The sequence below is a fragment of the Antechinus flavipes genome, chromosome 2 (assembly GCF_016432865.1).
Source record: "Antechinus flavipes isolate AdamAnt ecotype Samford, QLD, Australia chromosome 2, AdamAnt_v2, whole genome shotgun sequence".
In the NCBI taxonomy this organism is placed as follows: domain Eukaryota; kingdom Metazoa; phylum Chordata; class Mammalia; order Dasyuromorphia; family Dasyuridae; genus Antechinus; species Antechinus flavipes.
Window position 1 is genome coordinate 200,669,704 of NC_067399.1, and position 15,274 is coordinate 200,684,977.

Here is a 15,274-nt window from a genome sequence, read left to right on the forward strand (position 1 = left end):
ATCATTTAATCTTTCTGAGACTGTTTCCTTATTGGTGAACGTCTGGATTATGAGACCATTCATTTTCCAATATTTGGCTGGTCTGCTTGAATTGTAACCTCCTTTAATCCAGGTCTAAAGCATCACCAAACTTGCTTGTAGTTGTTAACCGATGCCTTTTTCCTTATGGCTTACACAGAAGCAGGGTGATTAGAGACAGAGAAAATAGGTGAACTGGGATTTTTCTCCTCTTCCCATTGTTTCCTTTTCCCTCAACCAAGTCGGACAATGGCAGCCAGGAACCCTTAGGAAAATTATTGTTCTTTGTGACAGAACATTAACACTAGAAACAGTTTTATTCCAGCTACTTATGTCAAAGACTGCCCCTGTGATGAATATAAATTTAGATTTGGAAGCACCCTTAGATCCAAATGTATCATTTTTTACAATTGAGATGAGGCACAGAAGTTTAGCAGGTTGCCCAAGCTCACATATGTAGTTAAATATTAGAGATAAGATTCTTACTCTCATCATCTGATTCAAAACCCAACTGTGCTGACTTCCTAAACCTGGAAAAAGAAACTCCAAACCTTTTATGTTGAAAGTTGCTATTTAATCAACAATTTACTTCATAATTACAGACCGCTGACTATCCAAGGTAAAAGATACTGTGCTTCATCTAAGTGGAAAAACCCAAAGAATAAAAACCTTAGCTTGGATTTGAATCTCAGTTCTTCTATTTTGCTAGATAAGAAGGAAGCTACTTGCTTAAGGAAGATGCTTCCCCTCTTTGCATTTGCTTATTATCCACCTCTTTAAAATGAATGGATAAGCCAGCTTCATGATAGAATTAGTTGCTAGGGAAACATAATCAAGATATTATACAAACCCTGTACTAAAAGTGCTCATAATCAAATAAGAATGGGGGGGACAGGGAGTAGGTAAACATCTCTTTCTTCTCCTTAATAGTTCAAGTGCTAAGAAATAAAATAATATAAGAAATGTGAGAAGGAACAGAATACTTTTATTTGGAAGGAAAGGAGAAAAAAGTCATTAAGACTTCAGTGAAGAAGTAGCACCTAATTTAGGACTGAAGAAAGGAAAATACTTTGAAAAATGGTGATTTGGTGGGGTGAAGAGGGCAAAGGAGACAGTAATGAGGAAAAAAACAGATATAGTGTAGGGCAGTTGAGATCAAAAGATTGGCATAAAATAGCATCTTTGTCCGATTAGGATGTTGGGCAGGCAATTAACGTAATGACTTGGCCCTAAGGGAATAGGACTCCTGTGAGCACAGCAGAAATCCACTTACTGAAGCAGATGTAAATCAGAGTGGGACCACCAACGAATAACAGTTCCTATGTATATATAGCATTTGGGTTTATAGAACTCACTTCTTACCCTATAATCATTCATGATTCTACATATGAATATTTATAGATTTCCCCAGGTTCCCAAGTTTTTAAGTTTCAGAGCTGTATTTCAACTCAAGCTTCTTAATTTAAATTGCTTTGCTATTTCCTCAGGACAGTGCCTTAGGACTGACTTAGTGGACTCTCTGTGGAGGGCTTAACTTCCAGGAATGAGTTAAATTCTTTGAGCTTTGGGGCCTGGAAAAATAAGGATTCTGAGTTGTGAGGACTGTGAGCTTTGAATAGGAGAGCTCATTGTGAAAAATTGTGGGAGTAATTAAGTTGATGTCCAGATCTTGAAAGAGAAACTTGAGCTGGGTCTTCAAGAATGAGTAGTATTCATCTAATGACAAAGGAGGAAAAGAACTTCTAGATAGGAAAAACCATGTGAACAAAAGTTTCTGGGCCCAAACCCCCACCCTAGACTTTTTTAGGGAACTCTAAATAAACTTCTCTGCCCAAAGTAGAGACTATGTAATGACTCAAAGAGTCACTTTGATTGGTGCTCTGGAGACCTTAGGTTTATATCTTTATTTTTCATCTTTCATCCATAAAGAGGATTAATAACATCGTGGATGATATCCTGGCTTAGCTCTTGTGTTGTTTGACTTATGAGTTTCAGTTTTCAAAAGTGAAAATGGAGATTATAACCCTTACTTGCATTACTTGCTATATGGGATTGTGAGGGAAATGCCTTTGAAATTCTAAAGGGCTTAGAAAAATATAAATGGCACTGATGATTAGACCCAATTTTCTCTGGGGAGAAAAATGTTCATATCCTCTCTCCTTTTTTTAAAAAGTAAACATCTTTGTGTAATTCATGCTGTGGCTTGTCAGCAAAATAGAATTCCTGTGCTTTGCAGGAAAACATAATGCCTTTAGTGAAAGGCACTGCAAAGGTTCCCATGGGTTGGCAAGGTTTGTTATAAGTTCTCATGACTGTTAAGCAAGCCTTCTTTCCCTTAGGAACTAGAAAGCTTGGTGAAATTCAACATTGCTAAATGCTGCAGATTTTCTTAGTCCCCTTGAAAACAACTGATTTAAGAAGGACTCAGAATGTCACCATATGGTTAGAATCCAGGTTTGCAGGCTGTCATATCCTACAGGTATGTGTGAAACAGTGAATTTCAGTTTTGTTGCTAAAAAAAAAATCAAAGGTGGAAATAATACCTTAGAGATCATCTATTGATCCCATTCATTTTACAAACTGAGTAATAAATAATAAGTAGCAGGGTCAGGATTTGAACCAGATCTTCCAGTATGTCAACATATTGTTTCCATTATTTCATAAGCCTCTCTCTCCTGTTGAAATGGATATGATTTTTTTTTTTTCAGATTAGAAAGCATATCCATTCAATATGTTATCAAGTCTGAAATGCTGAAATGGTAGGCCCAGTGTCAGGAAAACTAACAAATAAAACCAGGCATGATTTAAATTTTGATTCAAGGTGTGTGACCTTGAATAGTGTATAATATTTTAAAGAAATAACAGGTCTTTTTCACCATTTTCTGTATCAGGTCTTTTTTACCATTTTCTGTTTCTTGCCCTCTCCCCCAAAGTATTAGTAGATAAAAACTTCCGAGTCATAGGGGACAAGTCTGAATTTAGGTAAAAGAATCATTCATATGCTTTTGAAGATAAAGGGGTCTGATTCTACTGAATTAATTTATAAGTTAATTAACAAATTTCTTAAGCATCCATTAAATCAGAGTCCAGCCAACCGAATCTTGCTATTTGCTTTACCACAGCCTATTTCTCCTTACCAAGAATAAAAAAATCTTAGAACAGGCCCTCCAGAGGCTCTCATCTCTCACTCTTGCACTACAGTAGACAGTCACCTCAGCTTATACTTCCTAAAGCAGAGCTGACTGGATTTAATCCTCATTACAGTTTTTCTCTGGTCACTTTCAGAATATATTTCATCCCATCCAACCATCCATCAGACACTAGGACCTAAACAGCAAAATCATTTTGTCATTTGCCCTTCTACCTCCCATGTACCTTTCCCCGCTTTCCACCTTTTCCACAGGAAACAATAAGCAAATCAATATTTGAATTTTACCATGGCTACTGGAAAATAGTATTACTATATACATACAGTTCCATTTACCACCCATGAGAAGCTAGAACAAAGCTTCCTTACCTGGTTGCCATTTCTTGGTATAAGTTATACCCCTTAATAGAATTTAAACTTTGTAGCAGCTGATATAGTTATAACTGTTGTATTTATATCCTTAGTGCCAAATAACAGTGTGAATGTCATGATAGATACTTAAATATTTGTTTATTGATTGATAAGGAAAGTTCTATGGGTTAGATAAAGAACACCCAATTTGGAGGCATAAGATTTCGATTTTAATTTTAGTTCTACCACTCACTTCCTGCATTACCCATGACAATTAATTTTTCATGTCTAAATGTTCTTATCATTAAATTGAGGGGTATCAGACTGGGTGATCTCTAAAGTCTCTTCTAGTCCATAATCTTGGCAAAATATTATATAAGAAATATTTTAATAAAAGCAGCTTTTCTGTCATGTTATAGTTATATAATTATAGGTCTTTTTAAAGTTATAGTTTGCTTTTAAAAATGGTTGATTAGGACTATTGGTAGTGTTAAGATGAAGAAACTCTTCATGTTCTCACCCCTCTCCTTTCAAAGACTTGTAGGTTAATGTTCTCAGTAAAACACAAATATAAACAGCTTCTATACCATGTGTTGCGTGTTGACAGAGCAGAGTTATCACTGATACTGTGATTCTTAACCTGGATGTTTTAGATAGTTTTAGAAGTTGCTCTTCAACTTTGCAACTAGCATGTAAAACAAGATTTTTTGAGTATGTTATTAATGATAACTAAAGGAAACATGATTTATTGAAAGTCCTGCCTGTTATGATGTCCTTTCTATAGTTGTAGCAAACTACTGCCTGTTTTAACAATGTTTTGAGTTTAGACTTTCTTGTGAATCTCTTGGAAAAATCAAGTTAGAAATACTTCTACAAATAATATCCTGTTTACTGGATACCTCTATCAGCTTTTAGAAGGGCACTTCTATCAGTTACTTGAACTGTGTGCCTATTAATTATAAAGAAGGTCACTTTGTTGAACCAGAGATAAGCAGGGATGTGCTGAGAACATAGGCACCCTTTTTACTTAAAACTAACTATCCAGACTAATAACAGAAGTTTATATTACCATTTATACAGCTTGCTGATCACAAAATCCATATGAGAAAATAGCATTATTCCACTTTAAGATGAGAACAATGTAGATTACATGACATATATAATTATAAAGCTGAAGGATAGAACCAATGTAGGAAAAAGTTCTGGTTGGTGATATAAGAAAAAAATATATGAATTCCAACCTTTTTATTTTTTTATTTTTGCTGTGTGACTTTGGATAAACCAAAGCACCTCAATAGGTTTTAGGTTGCTTACTTTGTAAAATGAAAAGTTTTGGCTAGATGGCTTTAAGTCCATTTTAGCTCTAAATTTATGAAAGTATGAGCCATGTCTTCTGATTCTAACTCCAGTCTCCCCTTTTCTATGTCATGCTTACTGAAATTCAGAACTGGGAGGTTTTCATGGCATTTTTGATCCAAAAACTGACCTCTCTGACTGCTTTTAAATTCCAACCAAAATTGTACCTTCTATAGGAAGTCTTTCTTAAATAGTCACTTTTAATTCAGTGCTTTCTCCTTTTTACTTATTTTATATTTATCTTGCATATAGCTTGCTTTGTATATATCTGCTTGCATGTGATCTTCCTGTTAGACTATAAGCTACTTGAGGGGAAATACTATCTTTTGCTTCTTTTTGTATTGCTATTTCTTAGCAAAGTGCCTGACACATAGTAGATACTTAACAGATGCTTATTGATTCATTAATATCTTTATACTTTATCATCATGTTAAAAGTAAGAAAATATTAGTTTTCATACATTTTAACTCATGGAAAAGTAAAAATGCAGACATAACATATCAATAACAAGAGAAGTGGACCCAATTATAACCTGTTTTCTCACTGTCTGGAGTCTGTGAATTATTTATCCACAGTTTTTATTTATTAAATTTGGCAAACATCTGGGCAAATGGTCTGAATGGAAGAATAGTTAAAATTTGGAAACATAGAATGGGAGAAATTGCAGAAGTCTGAATTAGACTTTTATCCCATGGTTTCATTGACATTTTTTGAATGGGAGAATGAGCCAGAGAAAACAGTGTTTTAAGAGGATTAATCTGTCTGGGGTATGAAAAATAGAGTGAATTTAATGAGAGTTTTATGAATAGAAATAAATAGTAGCAATACTAAGGTACTAGGTCCTGGGTGGTTCGGACTGCCCACTTTTGATTCTTTTAGTGAACATAGTAAAGGACTTAAAAGTGCAGAACAATAAAATAAACATTTCATTTGATTGACAGTATTAGAACTTTGTAAATTTAGAAAAGCACACATCTTCCCAACATCTCCTCTTTTCTTTCTTTTTTTTTTTTTTTAAGGAACAGAAAAAGCAAAGCAAAAATGTGATTGTGCTTTTATTATATTTTTAAAGAAATGCATCTTATAATTACATAATAGGGCTTTACTTTAGCCTTTTGTTGCTCTTCAAAATATTCAAATACTTTACATCATCAAGTTGTTGAATTGTACGGAGTTATTCATTCAGAGCCTAGTAGGAGCTTAATTAGAGCTTGCTGGGATGAAAAGTATGTGCCTTCATTATAGAAGGCAGCACAGTTGTCATGGAGAGAGGAAGGATACTTTAGACTGTTCTTGAAGACAGAGACTAGATATTAGCTATTCTGGGAATGAAGAAAATATCAAATCAAATGAATTCAAAGCATTGTAGCTGTTAGTAACCTAGTGAGGAGCAAAATTATGTTAACATAACCATAAATAATGGCACATTGAGAATAAGCTAAAATAACCAAAATTGAATTAGCACCATCAAATTAAGAGAAGGTAGTAATACATTTTATACTTTATTTTTTCCTTTTCTTCATATCATTTAGAGTGTTTTATAAATAAATCTATTATTATTAAGGGATCACTTTTTATTGTGTAAATTAACATAATGCATGTATCTTTCTTGTCTCTTTGTGTCTCCAGAACAATAAATAGAGCAATGGGCCAGAATCAGAACAATCTGAGTTCAAATATTGTGTCACTGTTTGTGTGATCCTGGACAAATTAGTTAAACTCCCTGAACCCCAGTTTCCCCATGTCCAAAATGAGAAGGTTGCATTAAATCTAAGATCCTATTAACTACCTTAGCCTTCTATCAAAACTAAACAAGCAACAAATCATGGGATTACAAGTTCTAGAACTCTGGGAGTAGACATCAAAAGCCTTCTTTTTTTTTTTAAATGTGACTCTCAAGATGCCAAAAACAAAATGAAAAAATTAATAATAATAACTAATATGGTGCTTACTATGAGAATACAGTTCTGATTCCTTCATCACATTGGCCAGTTTTCCAACTTGAAGCATTCATTGAGATACTGGTTCTCATAAATTTCATAGGGAGAAGTAGCATCATTGGATTTAGAATTGAAAAGACCTTGAGATTGTCTTGTATGGCCCTAGTCAACATCTTAGTGTCATCCTTAACTCCACAGCCAAATCTTCACTTGCTGGTTCTGCCTTTCCAAGATCACTAGTGTACATTTCTCTCAGCTAATGTTACTGCTACCCTGGTTTAGACCATCACATCTTGTTTTTACTATTGCACTAGCCTTCCAGCTGTTCTCCCTTACCATAATTCTGTCTCCATTCCAGTGTAAAGTGTTTTTTTGAAATAGTTGTGAAAATGGGGTCCAAATTCAACAAGAGCATAGTTTGTTAAAATATGAGATGACTACTAATAATCAGAATAAAAAGGAAAGAGGAGGGGAGAAGCATTTAAGTATCTACTGGGCCCTAAACACTTTACAAATATCTCATAATCTTCTCAAAGCAGGATCAAATGAGTAGGTATGTTCCCCATTTTACAGTTCAGGACACTAGTTAAGTGGACTTGCCCAGAGTCACATGGCCATTGAATGTCTATTGTTATACTTGAACTCAGGTTCTCCTGATTTCTGGTCTAAGTACTCTATTCTCTGTAGCACCTAGATGATGGTGCCTTGATCCAAGAATCCCAGTGGTTCCTTATTTCATTCAGTTTCAAATGTAAAATCCATTGGTCTTTAAAGCTCTTTATAATAGGCTTCCTTTCTGCTTTTCTATCCTTCTTAAATCTTACTTCTCTCTTCTCAGACTCAGTTCCAACTACAATGGTTTATTTGCAATTCCTTAAAACAAACCACTTGATCTCCCACCTTGGAACCTTCTCACTGGCTGTCTTCCATGCCTACGAATACATTCCCTCTCCCCTCCCCCCCCCCCCCCTATTTCTGTCTTTAAGACTCAGCTCAAATTCCACCTTCTGAGGGAGGCCTTTTTTGGACCCCACAGCTGCTAAAGTTTTCCCTTTTCAAATCACTTTCAATTAGCCTGTCTATGCCTTATGTGTAGAAAGATATTTGTGTTCTTTCTCCCTTTAGAATATGCTCCTTGAAGGCAAAAACTGTTTTAAATTGCTTTTCTTTATATCATTAAAACTTGTGTCTGGCACATAATAAATATATGCCTTATCTGTATTTAGATGTTTATATGTTCTCCCATTAGAATTTGTTCCTTGAAAACAGACCATTTTTATTCAATTTTCTTTATTTCCTTTGAGCTTAACAGTATCTGTCATATAGAAAATGCTTTATAATAAGTGCTTTTTTTTTTTTTTTTTTGGCTGAGGCAACTTAAGTGACTTGTCCAGATTCACACAACTAGGAAGTGTTAAGTGTCTGAGACTAAATTTGAACTCAGGTCCTCCTGACTTCAGGGCTGGTGCTCTATTTATTGCGCCATCTAGCTGCCCCAATAATAAGTGCTTATTGATTGACATCCCCTTCACAGGTGAGAGAAGTAGGCTGTCTAAATATATGTACCTAGAAAGCAAGATAGACAAGATTTAAATATCTTTTTTTAACTTCAAACTTGGGTTTCTTTTCACTATACCAAATTGATATAGTTTATAAAGAGCAAAGCTGTTAAATCAATTGCCAAAATGCTAAGTGGGCAGTTAAATGGTCTTTTTACAGTGACACACAGATTCCCACAATGATGTCTAGAGAAGTAGGGAAGCAGGAGATAATGATAATAAGTGGTCACAAATCTTTCCTTTCTCCCAGTTTTTTGTTTCTGAGTTTTTTGGTTGTTTTTTATGTACTTTATCTTAGAATCTTATTCAGAGCTGGAAAGGTCTTTAAGGGGTAAGACTAGGTAATTTTTCATTTTACAGATGATAAAAATGAGACCCAGAGTAGAGATTTGATTTGGTTAGTGACACCCCAGTGCTCTTTGTCCCACCTAATCTTTGTCCAACAGAACCAATTTATTGCCTCAGATAGTGAGCTTCATAAAGCCATTTACACTGTATCTAGTGCACTGAGTGACACATATCAGACTCTTGATGAGAATATGCAAAGCACTTTGCAAACCTCAAAACACTTAATAAATGTTGACGGTCATTGTTGCTATAGCTTGTTATGAAATATTTAATTATATTGCATTTCTTCAGGAAACCAGTGAAAGGCAAAAACATCTCTCAAGTTTGATGGAATATAAGCTTCTTGAAGACAAACTCTTGTTTTTTTGTTTTTTTTTTTTTGTTTGTTTGTTTTTTACTTTTTTATTCTCAGACCTACCACTATGATATAAATAGAAGAGAAGCTTATTTAATCTTGATGATTAATGGTTTAAAGAAAGTAAAAGTCAGTGCTGGCGGTAGTTACTTGCTGTGTTTGTTTTAGAAATTCAGACTTACATCTGAAGAAGCTTATACTGAACAAGTATATTTGCATCTAAGTCTGTCTGGCATCTTAGTAATACTTTTATCCTAGTCTCTAAATGAGACTGGATTACTGACAGTTCTGCTTCTATTTCATTCCATCTGTCCACTGGAATGAGCTAGTATTATGATTCTGTTTGCTAAATTGAGTAAGGACTTGGTTTTCTTAATTAGCAGCTTACACTGCCAGAAGAACAGGGATCTTTAGTTTAAGAAGAAGGGAAGGATTTAGGATGGTTATCTTCAGGTAACTGAAATATTGTCATGTGTTTTAAAATGGATTACTCTTGTTCTTATTGGCCAAAGGCCAGAGGAAAAAGCAGTGGATAGAAGCTGTGGAGAGGAAGATTTGGAGTTTGACATAAGTAATGAGATCCTAAAGAGCTTTTACAAAGTGAATGGGCTATTTCAAGTTCACACAGTGAAGGTCTGCAAAAAAAGACAATCCCTTAGGTGGATAATAATAATAATAATAATAGTAATAAATTTGTTAGAAAAAATAAATTTATTTATTTTTAATACATTATTTTATGAATCATTTTGGGAGAAAAAACTTTTTTTTGAGAAAAAGGAAAAAAATGGGAGAGAGAAAAAATAGAAAAAAAGAAGTGAACATGGCATGTCTTGGTTTACATTCAGTGTTCTTAATTTTTTTTCTGGATGCACATGGCATTTTCTGTGCAAAGTTTATTGGGATTGTTTTGAATCATTGAACTATTGAGAAGAACCACCATGTCTTTTATAATTGATTATTGCATATCTTTCTCTTATTGTGTACAATGTATTCCTGGTTCTGTTTGTTTCACTCAGCATCAGTTCATATAAATCTTTCCAGACCTTTCTAAAATCAAATTGCTCATCCTTTTTTATAGAATAGTAATATTCCATTATTTTCATACGCCTCAACTTATTCAGCCATTCTCCAATTGATGGGCATCTACTGATTTTCCAATTTTTTGCCAAAACAAAAAGAGCTGCTACAAATATTTTTGCACATGTGGATCCTTTTCCCTCCTTTATAATTTCCTTGGGATATAGACCTATAGTGGCACTGCTGGATAAAAAAGTATACACAATTTTATAGCCCTTTGAACATAGTTCCAAATTGCTCTCTAGAATTGTTGGATTATTTCATAACTTTATCAACAATTCATTAGTGTCCCAGTTTTCCCACATGGCCTCCAATATTTATCATTATCTTTTCCTGTCATCTTAGCCAATCTGAGAGGTGTGAGATGGTACCTTAGGGTTGTTTTAGTTAGCATTTCTCTAATCAAAAGTGATTTAGAGCATTTTTTTATATAACTACAGATGGCTTGAATTTGGGACCATTGTTTAGGTATGACATGGACTGGATGAGTGCCTTTGAAATCTAAGTTATTGCAGTTCTGTGATAGGAGCTTTTACCTACAGAGATGCCTCTGAAGAAACATAACTTGTAGCATAGATATGAATGGTTGAGCATGAATTTAGGATTAATTTAATTTAGGGTTAACCCTAATTCTAACCTGCAGGTCTTCTAGGTGGAATAATTTTTATACTAGAATCAAGAAAACTAGCTATAATTAGGGGCTGGGTAGATCCTCCTATGGAATTACCAACATGGTTTTTGGGAATCTGTATTCAAACAAGGCAGAACAAAAACCACTTTATACTTGAGAAACCCTTGTTTGGCTTTAAGAAGTGCTCTGTCACCTAGAAGATGCACAATATAGCCCTTTAGGATGACCCAGATTATCCTGGTCTACGGCTCATCCATTTCAGACTGGTACTGATCAGCACTTTCCAGCTTTACAGTGCTGGCCCACCCTCCCTACACCCTCACTGATAGGAAAGCATCCTCCTCCTTGTTGGGAGATATAAAGGACCAATCAACTGAACTACAGGGCAGCATAATTTATGAGCCTCATGACTTTATATTGCATGTCAAACAACCACCATTTTCTGTATTTTCTGAGCTTTAAAGTAAATCTCTTTTGTTTCTCAAGATCTTTCTTTGAACTGTCCCTAACAACAAAGAGAAAGTTTACACATTTTAACATTTGACAGAATATATAACTGCTATATCCATAGTCTACCACCTCTCTATTGAAAGTAATAATAATTTTTTATATATATATACATATATATATATATACACATATATATATATATATATGTATATATATATATAATGTTTTTTGGTAATTGCATTGATCTAAATTTCAATATCTTTTAATATGATTTATCTTTACATTATGATCGTTTTATTGGTTTTTCCCCTGGTTCTGTTGTCTTTATGTTATTCATCCAGCTCCTTCCTCTAACTTCATTACAATTGTAATTTCTTATGGTATACAATTCAATAGTATACTGCATACATACACAAATGGTATTTAATACTATTTATATACTTATATATTTATAATTTCTTAAGGTATACTATTTAATAGTGTACCACAAATACCACAGTTTATTCATTCATTTCTCAGTTGATGGGTATCTAATTTTTTTTTAAGCTTTCCTACTTATGACAGCTTAGGATATTCTTAATGCTTTGATATTATTGATAGGAACAATGTGTTCTGCTGGTAGTGGTAAAATGTACCTTTGTAAATTTAAATAGAGGCTATGTCGACTTAGAATTTGTATGAATTTGATCAGTTTTATTTGATTCTTTAAAAATAATTTTTTTTTGCTTTTAGATTTTTAAACATAACATGTGATCCATGTTACCAGTCTCCTCATTGTATAGATGGCCAAACTAAAGCCAACATAATTCGCTTGCCTAGGGTCACACAGTTAGTAAATGTGAGGGAGTATTAGAACTCTGGTCTTCCCAACTTTAAGCTCAGAGCTATATCAGCACTGTGCTTGTTAGCTGACTCAAGATATCATTTTTGGAGCTATTTAATCACATATGTTCTAATCTAACCTCTGGTTACAGGACTGAATGAATAAATGCTGATTTTAAAAAAAGAGAGAGAAAGAAAAGGTGTTTCCTATGACCCATTGGGGCTGACATCATCCTTTGCTTATTATGTATTCTTTTTTAAAAAATTATTTTTGGTTTGAATCTTTGATTTCCTTGGCATAGGGAACGCCTAAAGAGGAAATCACTTGAGCTAAATAAGATCTGCAACTACTTTTAGAAAACTTTCTAGCAGGAACCAGAAATTAAGAGATTTGCCCCAAATCATAATGCTAATATGTGAATTCAGATCTTTTTGACTCTCAATCTAGTTCTTAGCCATTGTACAATGCTGCTTCTTTGCATGCAAATACACATTTTAACTTTGACATGAAGTTATAATTATCATCATCATCATAGCACACATTAAAAAAAATAGAATTAAAAGGAATTTTATCTATTATCCCCATTTTACAGATGAGGAAACTGAGAGCAAACAAGAATTAAAGATCTTGCCTAGAATCATGCAGGTAGTAAACTTCTGAGCTTAGATTTGAATTTAGGTCTTCCTGACTCCAGTTGCAGTGCTCTACACACTGTTATTAGAGATTATTCAGTGCATTTTCCTCATTTCACAGTTCTGACCCAAAGATATTCAAAGATGTATCCAAAGCCATATTACTGTCATATTTTACTTATTATATTTGAGAATAAGTATTTGGAAGTTTGGTGTGATTCTGGAGTCAATAGAATGGGTCATTCTTGATAGTCAGGGCTTTCTTATTTTCTTTTTAAAAAATATCTGAGACATATCAACATATACAAAATTTAACTTCTTTCTAAAATTTTTTTTTCTTTTTATACCCCTAGTATCTAGAACTTAGTAGGTACTTAATGATACTTTTAATTGATTATATACTAGAATAAAACTTGGATTATTTTAGATAGCTTTTTGTGATGGATGATATTTTCCCTTGCCTTTTTAAATAAGGGTTTTAATAAACAAAAATTATTCATTTCTTGACAACTTGTGGTCATCATTGTGAAAACCCATTTTTCTGCTTCCCCACCACCACTAATAATTATTAGATTGATAATAAAATGGAAGAATGTTTACATATGTTTTCTCTGCTTTTCTTACAGTGCCTGAAACAGTATGTTGAGCTATTGATCAAAGAAGGATTAGAAACTGCAATTAGCTGCCCAGATGCAGCTTGTCCAAAACGAGGTCATCTACAAGAGAATGAGGCATGTTAATAATACAATTGAGTCTCTTAATGCATGAAAATTTATTCCAATTAGATTGCTGGTTGGTTTGCTTTGGCCTATGTATTAGCAACTCTTAAAAGTCACATACATTTAAATATGTCTTTGGTTTTCTTCTAGATACAAGCTTATTTGTGTTCTTTGTTTTTAATTAGATTGAATGTATGGTTGCATCTGAAATTATGCAAAGATATAAAAAGCTGCAATTTGAAAGAGGTATGTAATTGTCCTCATACATGACTGCTCCACTTGCTCTCAGAATCATACTGATTTTGGTAGTGGTGGTGGAGGGGGAGGGAACAGAGAAAAATAGCTCTGTGATATTTCATTTTCTAAAATAATTTTATTTTTCTTGAAAAACTGAATAATAACATAAACAACATTTTAAATTTATATAGTAGTTTAATATTTTCAAAGCCCTTTTCCTACAGTAACTCAATGTGATAGATACTACAAGTATTATCTTAGAGATGAGGAAACTGAAGCTTAAAAATTTAAAGTAACCTCTGTATAGCCATTATTTTCAGAGCCAGGATTATAATCCAGGCCTCTAAATCCAAAGCTCTTTGAGTTATGGCATTTTGGTTATAAAATGAATATTTGTAAAGCAAATCATATTTTAAATCATTTGCAGTGAGCCTACTATCTTATAGAAATACCTTTGCAAGGGTAAAAATTATTTTTTTTAAAACAAGTGATTTTTATAACTAGCTCATATTCATCATAATAACTAACATTTATAGAGCACATTAAAGCTTACTAAGTACTTTATGTATATATGTTATCTCTTGAGATTATACTTCAGTATGTTTTATACAGGTTAGAAAACTTTTATGAAAAATGAAGGAACTACATTGTATAATCTGTGATTCCATAAGGCCTTTGAAGCTCTGATACTCTGTATTCTGAGTTCTTGTCCAAATTTACTATTCTAGGGTTCTTCTCCATCAGTACCAAGGATCCATGATCTCTAAATTGTAACTTTAATGTATTGAATTTGCTAAAATGAAATTTACTGAGAAATTTACAAATACAAAATATTGGCAGTGATCATCTCTTCAATTTATCTTCTGTATAACTTATTTGTATATAATAATTTGCATGTTGCCTATCCCATTAGTCTATGAGCTCCTTAAGAAAATAATAACACAGGATTATTTTTTCTTTTTAAAATATTAAAACTGTTTCCAGCTGGCTGAATGTCATTTTATTAAAAGCTCATAAATTCAGACTTTATCAGACTAAAAGGCAATTTAACTAGATAAGAAACATTGAGTTCCTAAGAATATTTAAAAGAAATTCAGTTCTGTTATTTTTTAAACCAGGTAAAGAGCTCTCATTAGATCATCAAAATTTTAAGAGATAAAGATCCCTAGGAACCTTGTTTTTAATAAATAAATGAGTATTATTTATAATTACCCTACCAGTTATTTCTTTTGTTTTTTTTCCTCTACATCCTTCTCTCCCTTCCCCTTCAAATATTACCAATGTCAAATTAGTAAATTTAGCCTGGCCTTTCTTTATTGATTTCATCCTACATTATATATGAACCCACTGAAACCTAGGGAATAGGTGTGTGAAAATGTTAGTGGAATTCATAGCCCAGATGCCACAAGCAATATGTTCATGACATTAAGTATCTCCTGGAGATGCAGCTAGTGTGGCAGGTGACCTGGACCAGAATCCCTTTCATTCTCCATGTCTCCCAATGAGAATCTGGTCTACCAGGCACAAGACAACAAGACAACACACACAGTGTTACCCATTGTGGAAGCACAAAAAGTCAGAAAATTAAATTAGTTTCCATGGAAACTTCAGCTATGCTTTCTTTCCTTTA

The 15,274-nt window shown here is 33.5% G+C and overlaps 1 protein-coding gene across 6 annotated transcripts in view; it reads left to right on the forward strand.

Annotated features, from left to right (window-relative positions):
- The window catches only part of RNF144A (ring finger protein 144A), a 141,361-nt gene that overhangs the window by 94,463 nt on the left and 31,624 nt on the right, over nt 1-15,274 (forward strand). For all 6 annotated transcript variants that reach the window (XM_051976073.1, XM_051976071.1, XM_051976074.1 and 3 more), the window contains 2 exons: nt 13,315-13,419; nt 13,593-13,653. In XM_051976073.1, the coding sequence (XP_051832033.1) occupies nt 13,315-13,419; nt 13,593-13,653 (166 nt within the window). The remainder of the gene's footprint in view (nt 1-13,314; nt 13,420-13,592; nt 13,654-15,274) is intronic.